A 14,792-nucleotide genomic window follows, 5' to 3' on the forward strand; every position below is an offset into this window, starting at 1 on the left:
ATAGGGTTTTCATTGGCTAATTTCAGAAGTAGATCCCCAGGCCTTTCTTCCTAGTCTGTTTTAGTCTGGAAGCTCCACTGTAACCTGTCTAACATGGGTGACCCTCTTGGTATTTGAAATACCAGTGGCATAGCTTCCAGCATCATAGCAACACTCAAGCCACTGCAGTATGACAAACTATCAGATGGGTGCTAGATTTATGAGTAGGTGTGCTAATTCTAGCCCGAATACATCCCCCTTAGCCTACAGTGTAGACGAAGAGATCTGAGTGGAGCTGGCCTGAAGCAGAAGCCCACCTGCTAGAATATCTGCTGCCCAAATTAAGAGTACAACTAGGACGTGCTTTTCAGTGCCTTTATTAAGAAATATCAAAAGTTGATTACAGCTCCATACACAGATTTACAAAGTTCAAGGGACACGAATGCAGGAGAGGCCGTCAATACACACGTTTGAACATGAGGGTAGCTTGCCAGAGGGGTAAACCTTACTTAACAGGGATCCACAGCAATGATTTTCCCCATTTCCACTAGGGTATAAGCAGAATACCTTAACTTACTTGAGAGAGTTTTAATAAGTTATAAATACTTATGTATCAAAGATCTGTCCTTTCATTTGTCATCATTCCTGCCTGAACAAGCAGAGCTGTTTACAGGAAGCGAACACTTGAGTCCCATTCACTGCTGTTTGTATGACATTTTCACAAAGCCTGCCTTGTTGGAAAACGTTGCAAGTTACATGTTACCATATTACCTGTGGGAGAACCCATACACATTATTATTATTATTTAACATTTAACAAAGAAGGGGGAATCACTCAACTTGGAAACCAAAATATCATAGTCAATGCAACCACCAAGTGTAGGACATACTGGCACTTCTACTGAGCTCCAGTCAAGCAGGACTGAGAACAACTGGCTGCAGGATCACCAGCACAAAATACAGAAAGGAATCTTTTCAGTGATGGTGGGTCATGATCTCTTACGTCAGGGATATTGCATCAGGGAATTACACTTTCAGAATAACTGGGGCTAGTAGGTCATCCGTACAGCAATGGTGTGGCATGCCTTGAATAAGGCTTGTGCTGGTTTACCTAAAAGTGGATTTCTTAAGAGATTGTCCAGCAACATCAGAAAGAGCCTTCGTCTTCAGAGGAAGGACTCCTTGTTCACCCACATGAGGCTGCGAGTCTCATTGGGCTTGCATTCATATTCAATGACGGAGAAGGGGCTTCCCCACTGGCAATGATCTCGCTTGTGGTAGTTGTAGAACTTGACTTGCCACACTGTCTCAAAGGTCCCAATATCTGTGAACTGAAGGGAGAGAAACACACCCAGTAAAAACCTCATTCTGCTACAAGCAATAGACAAGGCTGAATGTCAGTGAAAGAGGTTGCTATATAAATGAGCATGCGTTTTACTCTTTCCATCTGCAAAGCTTAATTTATTAAAGACCTATCTTCCTTTATGTGGGATGTATTTTCCTGAAAAGCTTTCTGAACCATTTTTCTCTACAAAACCTTATTCCCATTGCACTAGTGGTATTTGCTATCATGATGCCCTTAATAAAAAGAATGTTGTTGTTGATTGCTACTGTTGAGTCAGCCCCTAACTCATGGAGACCCCATGTACCAGGTAATGAAACACCGCCTGGTCCTGTGCCATCCCCATGATTGGGTGCAAATCGGACCTTTGTGATCCATAGAGATTTCGTTGGCTGATTTTCAGAGGTAGATCACCGGGCCTTTCCTTCTAGTCTGTCTTAGTCTGGAAGCTCCACTGAAACCTGTTCAGCATCATAGCAACATGTAAGCCTCCAATGACAGACAGGTGGGAGTAAACTCTCCTAAATTCCAAGTTTAATTTCCTGAAAAATACTCTCAGAACCTCAGAATTTTAGTGCTTGCATTAAAATGGTCCCTGCCACAGAAAGGGGATTGGGAAGAGAAAAGGAAATGTTTATTGTCTATTAGTTTCTACCTCAAGACAACAGAACAAAATAACACACACAACATAACTTAGCATAAGATACTATGGTGCAATGGATCACTTCTGTGTGGCCTTTCTCCCATGGCCTTGTAACTCCCACCCAAGTCATTGTGTGGGACTGTGTGATAGGGTAATTGTGGCTCACCGAAGAGACTGGTCAGTTTTGCTAACTTGCTGGGCTTGAAATGAGCCACCCCAGAGGGAGGGAAAAAGAGAGGATCCCACCACCACAAAGGAAGAACAGCGCAGGGAGCCAGCACATCCTTTGGATCCAGGATCCCTGTGCTGAGAAGCTCCTGGAACCCGGAAACAGAGAGAGAGACAGAGACAGAGACAGAGAGGAAGCTATAACATTGAAGATGGTAGAGACCTGGCAGCAGGAGATGGTATGGCAGGCTTCCTGGCCCACAGAGAGAGAAAGCTAAGTGCTTTTGGGCAGAGGCCTAGGGCCAGGGAGCACACGAGCATGGCTGGGAAGAGGCTGTCTAGATGGAAAAACTATCCTTGAGTGTTCCTGAGCCTGAATTGTAACCTGTTATTTCCCTAATAAACCCCATAATCATGAGTATGGCGAGTTCTGTGTGGCCGTTGCAATGAATTGGTCGAATGCAGCAGAGAAGTAGAGAGTGCCGTGGGAGGGACATTTGGTGTCAGAATTGGTAAAGATGGCAAAGAGCATGTCTGACCTCTGCCTCATAGAAATCAGCCTTGGGTTATTGATCTTCATACTCCTTCTCCCATGGGAAATTACAGGAGGCCAGACGTTGTCCCCGCGCCATTTTCACAGATACAATTACTCTTCTGCCATTAGCTACAGTTTCAGGGAAAACTATTTGACTCAAGGTGATAACTAAATATATTTTATTGGAAGCATTTGATTGTTAAAGACCATACTTCAACTTTCTGATCTTAATGGGTATTTATAAACAACAGTCCATGTGTCAGGCTTAGATTATACGTTATCCAAAACCATATTTGAGTACCTACTATGTACCATAAGGAGCCCTGGTGAAACAGTGGTTAAAGTGCTTGGTTGCTAACCAAAATGTTGGCAGTTTGAACCCACCAGCTGCTCCACAGGAGAAAAATGTGGCAGTCTGCTTCTGTAAAGATGACAGCCTTGGAAACCCTGAGGCAGTTCTACTCTGTCCTATAGGGTCTCTATGACTCAGAATTGACTCGATGGTTACTATGTACCTGGCACATATGAAAATGTGTATAAGGCATGCTTCTTGCTCTCAAGAAGTTTGCATTCTACTTCAAGAAGGTAGGCCCTACAGATCTCTACACAGAATCTTCCTGAGTCATATACTCACAATTCTCTTGTAGCTGAGAAGAGGGCACAGAATACCCTAGAGGCCACTGGGCAGACGCTCCAGTGGCCTGTGGAGTAGCCTGACCCCGCGACCGCAGCCTGGAGCTATTTAGGGGACCTGGCATTAAACAGCATGATGCCTGGCGTTATTTTCGCCTCTGACCCTCCCGTCATGGGAGGGGACAGGGACTGACTTGGCAGGGTTCCTAGACTTGTCAGGAGCCAGAAGACATCGTGGTGGTGGCAGCGGGGGAGGGCTGTGAGCAATAGGAGCCTTATGCATTGCGGCTGCTACAGGAGGAGGGTGGTCAGGTGCTTTCCAGACAGCTTTCCAAGATGTCTCAAAATTATATCCTGCACCATTGCCTCATCCTGCTAATTTGATCTCAAAACAAGATTTGGCTTTCTTTTAGGAAATCGACTTGACACAGTGGGTGATATACCTTAAGTCCACAAACCTTCATCCTAGTTTTGAAAACAAAGTACAGTATCTCTTTTTACAGAGTCCCAGCTTAAAGACTTATACAAGTATTCCTTAGCACTAGTCAGTAGAAGTAGTCCCAGACTAGAATCAACCTAAATGTCTACCACCAGGTGAATGAGTAAACACACTTTGGTATTTTCATAAGATGGCATTTTACTCAAAAACAAAAAAAGGATCATACTGATTCAGGCAACAAGAAGGATGGATCTCAAAGACACGCCAAGGAAAAGAATTCAGGCTGCCAAGAATACACACTCTATGTATGTATTTATGTTACATTTATATAAAATTCTAAAACATTTATAATCTATTGTGATAGAATATTATCCATACTGACAGAAAACGTATCAGTGGTTACCTAGGGCTGGGGTGGAGGTCGGGGGGTGGGGAGGAGAAGGCGCTGATGCAAAAGTGCAAGAAGGTGCTTTCTGGGGTGATGGGAACATTCTGTCTTGATTAGGGTGGTGATTACATTGTCAAACTCAATGAATTATATGAACTTAAATGGGTGCATTTACTATATGTAAACTGTGCCTAAAAGTTAATTCAAAAATAGATAGACTCTAGTCTCAGTGCAGGGGCAACTGGCATAACATAGCTCATAAAGATAATGTTCTGCATCCTACTGTGATGAGTAGCATCTGAGGTCTTACAAGCTTGCGAGCAGCCATCTAATACACAACTATTGGTCTCTATGCAGCTGGAGCAAGAGAAAAAGAAGGAAATCAAAGACTCAAAGAAGAAATTAGTCTACAAGGCTAATAATCTACACGAACCACGGCCTCACCTACCTTGAGACTGGAAGAACTAGATGGTGCCCAGCTACTGCTACTGACCATTCTGATCAGGAACACAATAGATGGTCCTGGATAGAATGGGAAAAAAATGTAGAACAAAACTCAAATTCCTAAAAAAGGCCAGACTTAACTGGATCAGTAGAGACTAGAGGAACCCCTGAGACTATCAACCTGGGTTACCCTTTAAACTGGGAACTCCAGCCACTCCCAGAGCTAACCTATCAGCCAAAAGACAGAGCGACTCATAAAATAAATAACATCACCATGAGTACTTGCTCCTCTGAACAATTATCTAAATGAAACCCAAGAGTCAATATTTAGCCTAGACCAAAGGTAAGGGGGACAAGGAAGCTAGATTAGTGGAAACAGAACAACCAGAATGGAAATAATGAGAATGCTGACACACTGTGAAAAGTGTAACCAATGTCACTGAATAATATGTACAGAAATTGTTACAGGAGAACCTGATTTGCTACTGTAAATTTTCTCCAAAATCACGATAAAATATCTTTTAAAAATAGAAATACTCATTGTTGGTAAGCTACAGAGGAACAGGTATTCTAAACACTGCTAGTGGGTATTGAGTTTATACAGCCTTTTGGAAGGATGATTTAAATCAAATTAAAGGGTGATTTAAATCAAATTTGGTCTAGCAATTCCACTTTTTATAATTTATCTTAGGAACATCACAATGTTTATACCAGTGAAAAATTTAAAACTAAATGTCCATCTTTAAGGCAATATTAAATTAATGGCAGTTCTACATGATGGAGTAATATATGGCAGTTTTAAGTGTAAAACATTTATTAAAGTTTTCCATTATTTTCCATTGTTACATGAACTAAGCGGAGTACCAAGAATGCATAGTATGAATCCAGTTAAACAACATTATATATATGAATGTTGGAAATGGATAGAATAAGGTTTATTTCCTGCTACGTGTTTAATTGTGTTTTCAAAACTTGGTACCCCAATATTACTTTTATAATCAGAAAAAAATGGTAGGCCAAACTGTATTATTTACAATACATGTTACCAAATAGTTAATATCCTTAATATGAAAGATTATATAATTAATAAGAATTCCTAAGAATATTTGGATAACAGACTGAAACTCAGCTCGTTAAAAAGAAACAGAAATGGCTAACATCTAAAAAAAAAAAATCAGATGTCATTAGTAATTAAAAAAATAAAATTTTACAGAGATAATATTCATCTATCAACTTTGCAAAAATTTCAAAGTAACCAGAAAGGATCTATCCATTCGGCATTAGGAGAATGACATGGAAATACTGACATGTCCATATGATGGTCTTATATAGCTATTACAATGGATTGTAAGTTTTTGATGATGAAAATGCTTAATATTAACAGGAAAGAGATGGGTTCCAATACTGTATATACATTATAAAATCAAATATGTAAAAACAATTATAGAAAAAAATATTAACAGTAGAGCTTCCAACGAAAAGAGACTATTTTTTTCTACTTTTCCTACAGATGATCTACAATAAATACATACTACTTTATAATGGCAAGGAAAAATTTTTTCAATGGTGAAGTGGATCTATTATCCCTCAAAACGTAATATATACAACACCTAAACCCAGGGCTTCCTATACATTTCTATTAAGAACACACACACTTAGATGAAAAATATATATTACAGCTTTGATAACAATAGGGTAATGGTGATAAGAAAAAAATTGAAATCCTATCGTATAATTCACCAAGACATTTTAAGAAGATTTAGTACTAATTAATGTTTTTTTTTCCCTGCGTCTGTAGACTTACTTGATGCAGGGTTGCCACAAACCTTCCAATTTGTGAAAAACACAATTTATCTGTGAAATGCAATAAAGTGTACTGAAAGGAGATATGCCTGTGTATGTGTATCTGTGTACGTATCTTAAGTTTAAAGATCTATTGTTATAGGATAATATTTTTTGACTAGCACAGCACATTGTATATTTTAAGTACAACTGAATTAAGTCATAAAAATATTTTTCAAACACCGCTAATCTTTTGAGCTACGCAGCCTGAAACTATGCTAGGTAAGTGGGAGCCACAATGCTGAGACCTTATTTGAGATAAATGGTACAAGTAAAAGCTACCTGTAAAAACAAAAACAAAACACGATTAAAAAAAAAAAAAAAAAACGACCATGAAGATTATGACCACAGGCTAGGAAAAACTTAAGGTGCTGCTCTTCCGTCTGGATAAACTTAGAAAGTCTCAATCTAAAAGTTATCTCAATGACACAGGAGACCGAAATAGAAGCCTGCTGACACCAACAGCAAGAGTCATCGCTAAGGATATGGGATGCTTACGTACTTCGACTTCAGTTTTATTTCTCTTTTATTAATATTGGATCCAAGGTCCTGTTGAAGGAAACTTAACTGCTGCTAACTATGCATATATTTTCCTCTCTCCCGTGCCTCAGTTGTTTTAACTTTCCATCAGCTTACTTCCTCTTCTTTCCCTGACAGTTCTATTTCCTGGGCATCTCCCTACCTAGCTCAGAACTTCTCTCATCTAGCAAGAACTTACAGGGTCTTGAAAACTGACATTCTTCTCAGAGAACAGAAGCAACTACAGAGGCTCTCCACCCTCTCCTGGCCCAACTGTTCCTTTCAAAGAAAATGATGGGATTTTTGCACAGGTCTATTTCCCTGTGTTTGTATAAAGCACTCTCTATTGTATGCAATACTTCCACATATGTCACTGTGCCTTGATCTTTGTAACTGGTTTTGTTATCCACATTTTAGAGAAAAAAACTAAGATTCAGAGAAGTTAAGTAACTTGCCCCACCCCAGGTCTAGACCACACAGTCAGCGAATGTTAAGAACAAACAAAAACCAAAACCCACTGCCGTCGAGTCGATCCTGACTCATAGCGACCCCACAGGACAGAGCAGAACTGCCCCATAGAGTCTCCAAGTAGCGCCTGGTGGATTCGAACTGCCAACCTCTTGGTTAGCAGCCGTAGCACTTAACCACTACACCACCAGCGTTTCCGTTAAGAATAAGAACCTAGGTATTCTAATTCCTAGCTAGAAGCTATTATCACCATACCAAAATGTCTATATAATGGCTAACAGACAATTTTTCTTCTTTCTCTGAGGGAGAACACACAGGGATTGTCATGTGAACGATGTTTTTTAGGACATTCCACTATTACTGGACATTTTACTTACCACAGTGATCTTACAAGCTACAAGACTTTTTATTTCACAACCAAATGTGGAGGAGAGGACATCAAATATGTAGGTCATTAAATAGGAGACACATTTGTTGTCCTCAGTCACAAATGAAGAACATGCAGGTCAGAGTGTTTTTAACTGTCTCTGTGGTCTTACAACCAGTTGGTTCAGATTTCACAGAGTACTCCTATCCATTCACCATGCCACCCACCTCCACTGGCAACATATGACATTAACCAAGAATAAGAAGACTCTCAAATCCAGTGACTTTAGGAGCACAGAATAAGCCTATTATATTGATAGGAGGAGGAGCCTGAGTGGTACAAATGATTTGTGATCAGCTGCTAACCTACAGGTTGGCGGTTTGAAGGCACCCAGCAGTGCCATGGGAAATTTTTTTTTTTTTTTTTTTTTATCTGCTTCTGTAAAGATTACAGCCATGAAAACCCTATGGAACAGTTCTACTCTGTAACACATGGGGTTGCCATCAGTCAGAATGGACCTGATGGCGGTAGGTTCGGTTTGGTTTCATTGATAGAAGCATCTGTGACTTTTAGTATGGTGTGACCTATGGATTTCCCACTAGATTTCAAGTCTCATTATTCCTTACTGCTTGAAGTTTTATTAGTAAACATGTGTGTTTCATTTCTCTTGGGTAAATAAGTAGGACTGAAATTTTAGGGCCTCATAAAATATGCTTAACTTTATAAGACACTGTCAAACTTTTCCCATGTGGTTGTACCATTTTACTTTCCTACCAGTAAGAGGAGAGTTTCAGTTGCTACACATCCCCACCAACACTTGAGATTACAGGCCCTTTCAATTTTAGCCACTCTAATGATTATGTACAGGTAAGAGTAAGGAAGGAAATTGATTTCTATTAACAAAACAGAAAGGGAAAAACCATAGAGTAAAATCACTGAAATGAAAATATGATTCTTTGGAAATTTCATTAAAATTGATAAGCTCCTAGGCAAGATTGATGAAGAAAAAGAGAAGACACACATTATCAATATCTGGAATAAAAGAGAAGATATCACTACAGATCCTATAGAACTTAAATCAGGAACAGCTTATGCCAGTAATTTCAATAAAATGGACAAATTCCTTGAACAACACACTATCAGTAGCCTTTTATCTACTAGAGAAATTGAATTTTGAGTTAAAATGCCTTCCAACATATAAAACTTCAGGCCCAAATAACTTCACTGATAAACACTAGCATTTAAAATAAAAATACCAATCCTAAATAAACTCTTTCAGACAACAGAGGAGAAAGGAACACTTCCCAGTCCTTTTTACGAGGCCAGATTTCCCTAATACCAAAACCTGATAAAGATATTACAAGGGAAATTACAGACAAAAATCCCTCATGAAGTTATATAAAAAATTTGCTTCTGATTTTTTTATTTGCTTAGAATATTATAAGGTCAAATCCAGCAATATATAATAAGGATAATACATTAGGACCAAGAAGCATTTATCTTTGGACTTAAGGATGGTTGAACATTTGAAATTTTATACAATTCACCATATTAACAAAATAAAGGAGAAAAACCATATAATCATATCAATAGATGCAGAAAAAGCATTTGACAATTCAACATCCATTCATTATAAAAACTCTCAGCAAACTAGGAATAGAAGGAAACTTCTTCAACCTCATTAAGGGCCATCTACAAAGAAACCTAGAGAGCTTACATCATACTTAATAGTGAAGGATGTAACCGTCTCCCTCTGTCATGGGAAACAAGACAAAGATGTCTGCTCTTAACATTCCTGTTCAGCATTGTATTGTAGGTACAAGCCAGTGCCTTAAGAGGGGGGTAAAAAAAAGACATACAGATCGGAAAAGAAGTAAAACTATTAGAAGTAAACAATTGTGTATGCAGAAAATACTAAGCTACCTACCAAAAAAAATTAGGTAGAACTAATAAATGAATTTAGCAAGGCTGCAGGATACAATATCAATTTAGAAAATCACTGTATTTCATGAGGAAATATATAAGCACTAAACAATTGGTACTATTTTAAAAATTTTACCAGTTTTATAGGTGAAAATTGGCATTGCATTGGCTATTTGTAGTTTTATCACAATTTTTGAAATATTGACTGGCCATTTCTAGTTCTTCTTTTGTGAATTGCCTATTCATGTCATTTGCTTATTTTTTTCTATTTCCCACATCCTATGATTATCTTTTTCTTACTGGTTTATAAGAATTCTTTGTGTATTACGGTTACAGATCTTGCCAAATGCTAGACCAGGCAGAAATGCCATGAAGACTAGCTTTTATCTTTGAAGTGCATGCCTATGGCGACTCGCCCTCATCCTACACGGCCTCAGCAACCTCTGATACCTCTCTGCCTTCTTCCTCTACGCTCCACCACCCTCTCACTGAAGAGGGCCAATAAAAAGTGGTTAAGATGATATGTCCAGACAGATTCTCTACATAGACTCCTTCCTTGGAGGGACTGAAGGGGACATAAGTCAACAAAACTTTTTAAGTGGGAAGCTACACAGTAGTTGAGAACTACACAATAGGGTATCAGTTTATTTACTACCCAGTACCATGGACTCTTGAATTGTTTGAATAAAGAGATCACTGCCCTTAGTCTAAGTCATTAGACTAATGACATTTGACAGATGGCATTTGACTGCTCCCTGACTTTGGAGGCAACTCATGGCTCTTGTGGGCAGCGAAAGGCTGTGGAAAATTATTAAAGACAGTGGCAACATCCATATGAGCAGTGGCAAGGTGAGGCAACATAGCTTAGGAGACCAGACATGTTACAAATACATGTATTTTTTAGCCAATGATCATTTGCCTTTTGTCTGTTTGACAGAATTTTTACATTTTAAATAATCAGAGTTTTCAATTTTTACCTTTGGATTTCTTTTCATTAGATTAATTTCGTTTCACTTACTGTAAGTTGCCTTTTTATAGATAATATTTTGATCCATCTGAAAAAAATTTTGAGGTATGGTGTCAGGGAAGAGCTACAGTGAAGTTTCCCTCAAATGTATTTAATGATTAAAAACAGTAACAACTTTGAAGTAATTTTAAACTCACAAAAGTTGCTCTGGCACGCCCTTCATTTAGCTCCCTTTGGTGGATCCACCTATTTGATTGACTGAATGTACCCGGACATCTCATCTCCAGGTTTCAGTGGTATCTGTGAGAGTGTGGCTGTGTCTATCATATAATATATAATACTGAAGTCTGAAATATTGGTGACTTTAAAAAATGTCATAAAACCCACCTATCTAAAGTCTTTACCAAACTAGCATGAAAACTTGAACTTGACATTAGAGCTGCTGACTTGGTCAGGAAACCGTCTTCAATTTCAATGGCTTTTGTTAGAATTAGTCTATTACAGATAAGGTACATGCGCATGGCTGATACTGTAACCAAAAGCTGCTAGATCATTGGTTAAAACAATCAACTATCAACCTTTTCCTTCTTCTGGATCTTATATATAAAAACCTAAACTTTACTGCTAAGACTCAGGATTCGTGAGTTACAGTTTAAAGACCGCACAGATCCTTTGTCCTATAACTTCCCCCCAGAGCAACTAGTAACTAATAGGCTCTCCAACTTTGAAGCAGATTCCTGGACAGACAAACAAAACTTACGGTATCTTTCTTTTAATGACTAAACTTAAATCATTTTCACTAAAAACAAAAACAAAAGAACCAAAATCCCATACTCCAGCCATTCAAGACAATGTAGAAATTCTCACCTTACAGATAGGAAGAAGTTTTTAATCAAGTCCTTTCTAAATTGTTCTAGTTAAGCTTTTTTTTACATCTAGAGCAAAAGAAGTATGAACCCACCCTGGTAAGACCAGAGACCCAGGAGGGAGCGGCCACCTCAGGAAGTGGAAAGAGGAAGTCATAGATAGCTCTGCTCTACCCAGCCTCTGCTTACAAAGAGAGAAGGCAGGAGGACCCCTGTCCTGCCCTGCGAGCACTTGGAAGAAGGTACCAAACCAAAAAACCAAACCCAGTGCCGTCGAGTCGATTCTGACTCATAGTCTTGTTTATATTGGCCTCCTCAGCACTTGACCCAGCGCACAATGCATGTTAAATGAAAGGATGAACAATTAAAAGTTAGCTCATGGGCCCACTGGGACCTCATTACAGTGTCTGACCACTTTAGTATCTGCTGTTCTGTTTCAAGTTAATATTTCCTTTGAAGTCTAATTCCATGTGCTATTCTTGGTATCCTAGGATGGAGAGGATACTGCTTTGATATGATAAAGAGGTTTATTTTGGTCCAACAAGCAAGTATCATCAGGAACAAAGTGCATATGAACTTTATGATGAAGGTTATAATAAATGCAATAAAGCATAAAATCTAATTTAGAAAGTCTTTCCCCACCCTTATGGTTGAGGAATGGAGAAATTATATATAGATAAAATCATTAGAAATTAACAGATAATTTGGTCATTATGTGTAAATGATATAAGTATGTACAGGTAGTTCCTGACTTAGGACATATTTGAGTTATGACAAACCACACTTATGACCGTCCTTTTTTTTTTTTTTTTTTACATCTTACCATTAGTAACATGTGCTACATATTACATCACATATTACATGTTGTGCCGTATTTTGCCGATGTCATTATCTGTAAGTTAATATGTAATGTTTCCAACCCCCAGAGACAAATTAAGATGAGCCTTATAAAGATATTGATAATAAAAGACAATAGTAATGAAAACTAAGAAAAAAAAAAAGGGAGATTTGACTTACATCAGAACCAACTTACGACACAGTCATTGGAACGAAGCCCCATCATAAGTCAGGAAGTATACTTCTATATTATATATTATATATATATATATATATATAATACTATATAGTAGTAGTATAGAAGAATCAAGTGAGAAGTCTTTAGAACCAATAAGGTGGCTAAATATGCAATAAAAATCAACTCCTTTCTATATGTTGGTGTTGGCCATTTAGAAAATATATATGAACGATCCTATTCTCAATAGCACTAGAAATATAAAACATCAAATAATAATCTTTAAAAGGAACTCTAAGGCCCTGATGAAGAAAACCAAACTTTACGGAAAGGTATAAAAGAAGATTTAAATGAGAGATGGACAGTGCTTCTGGATAAAAAAATATATATATATAGCAGGATTGAAAATGGTTAAGTATGGTAGTGTGTCCCCAATTCATTTAGAGATATGATGCAATTGCAATTAAAATCCCAATGAGGTTGTCTTTTTCTTTTTTTTCCCCCCTAGTTTACTAACAAAATATTTCTATTAATTTCCTGGAGTCGGAGTAGTTTATCATTTAAGGGCGGTACTAATTTTGCAGTCAGTCCTCACTGGTTTTGAATCCTGATTCTGCCACTCACTGGCTGTGAGAATCTATAATGCACAGCCTCAGGTCCCTCATCTATACAATGGGGAGAATACCTATTTCATAGAAAAGTACTGAGGATTAAAGGGGATACCAAACCCAAAACGCATCGCTGTTAAGTCGATTCTGACTCATAGTGACCTTATAGGACAGAGTAGAACTACCCGATAGGGTTTCCAAGGCTGTCACCTTTACAGAAGCAAACTACCACATCTTTCTCCCATAGAGCAACTGGTGGATTCAAACCACCGACCTTTCGGTTAGCAGCCAAGCCCTTTAACCACTATGCCACCAGGGCTCCTTTAAAGGAGATAATATATGTTAACTGCTTGGCACCATGCCTAACATATAGTAAGCACTCAAACTGTAGCTATTTCTGTTATCTAGAAGAGTAGTTCTCCATCAGGGGTGACTTTGCATTCCAGGGGACATGTGACAATCTGGAGACATTTTGGGTTGTCACACTGGTTGAGGGGATGCTACTGACATCTAGTGGGACTGGGACGCTGCTAAACATCCTACAAGGCGTAGGACAGCTCCCCCACAACAAAGATTTATGCAGTCCTGATGGCCAATGGTACCAAGGTTGAGAAGCCTTGATCTAAAGAGTAAGAGAAAATGGCTAAAATGATTTCTAAAGATTAATTCAAGGAGATTCAAAACCCAAAATCCAAATCCACTGCCGGGAGGTCGATTCTGACTCATAGCAGCCCTACAACCTTCAGATATTCCAACACCGTCAGAATAATTAAATTGATGTGGAAATAGTTCACATACGAAATTTCAATAGGGTAGTTATGCAGATCCTGTGAACTTAATGTCATAAAAGCATCACAAGAAAAGATCATCACACCTTATACAAAAATGAATTCAAAATGGATTACAGCTCTATTTAACCATTAAAAAAAAAAACTATAAAACTTATAAAAGACATAGAAAATCTTTGACTTAGGGTTGGGGGTCTTAGTATAATCTATAAAAGAAAAAAAAGCTATATTGGATTTCATCAAAACTTAAAACTTTTAGTCTGCAGAGGGCTTTGTTAGTAAAATGAAATGACAAGTCACAGACTGGGAGAATATATTTGCAAGTCACAACCAAGAAAGTGCTGTTGGATCAAAATAAACCTCTTATCATATCAAAGCAGTATCCTTCCCCTCCTAGTATATCAAGAATAACATATATAATTAGACTTCATCCTTTCATTTAACATGCATTGTGTACTGGGTCAAGTGCTGAGGAGGCCAATATAAACGAGACTGTACCTTCTTCCAAGTGCTCGCAGGGCAGGAGAGGGGTCCTCCTGCCTTCTCTCTGAGCCAGCAGGGGCTAGACAGAACAGAGCTATCTATGACTTCCTCTGTCTATTTTCTGAGGTGGCTGCTCCCTTCTGGACCTCTGGTCTTACCAGGGTGGGTTCACATTTCTTTTGCTCCAGGTGTAAATAAAACACTAGTTGGAAGCTTAAGAAGAACAATTTAGAAAGGACTTGTTTAAAAACTTCCTCCTAGTTTGATCTGTAAGGTGAGAATTTCTACATTCTTTTGAATGACTGAAGTACAGGAGTTTTTTTGTTTTTTTTTTTAAGTGAGAATGATTTAGATTAAGTCATTAAAAGAAAGATTTTAT

The 14,792-nt window shown here is 38.3% G+C and overlaps 1 protein-coding gene across 2 annotated transcripts in view; it reads right to left on the bottom strand.

Annotated features, from left to right (window-relative positions):
• Nucleotides 1-340: 340 nt before the first annotated feature.
• CNRIP1 (cannabinoid receptor interacting protein 1) overlaps nucleotides 341-14,792 on the bottom strand; it is a 31,305-nt gene continuing 16,853 nt past the window's right edge. For both annotated transcript variants that reach the window (XM_003413654.4, XM_010593621.3), the window contains exon 4: nucleotides 341-1,309. In XM_003413654.4, coding sequence (XP_003413702.1) covers nucleotides 1,145-1,309 — 165 coding nt within the window. In that variant the 3' untranslated portion in view covers nucleotides 341-1,144. The remainder of the gene's footprint in view (nucleotides 1,310-14,792) is intronic.

Source organism: Loxodonta africana, chromosome 15 (assembly GCF_030014295.1).
Source record: "Loxodonta africana isolate mLoxAfr1 chromosome 15, mLoxAfr1.hap2, whole genome shotgun sequence".
Classification (NCBI taxonomy): Eukaryota; Metazoa; Chordata; class Mammalia; order Proboscidea; family Elephantidae; genus Loxodonta; species Loxodonta africana.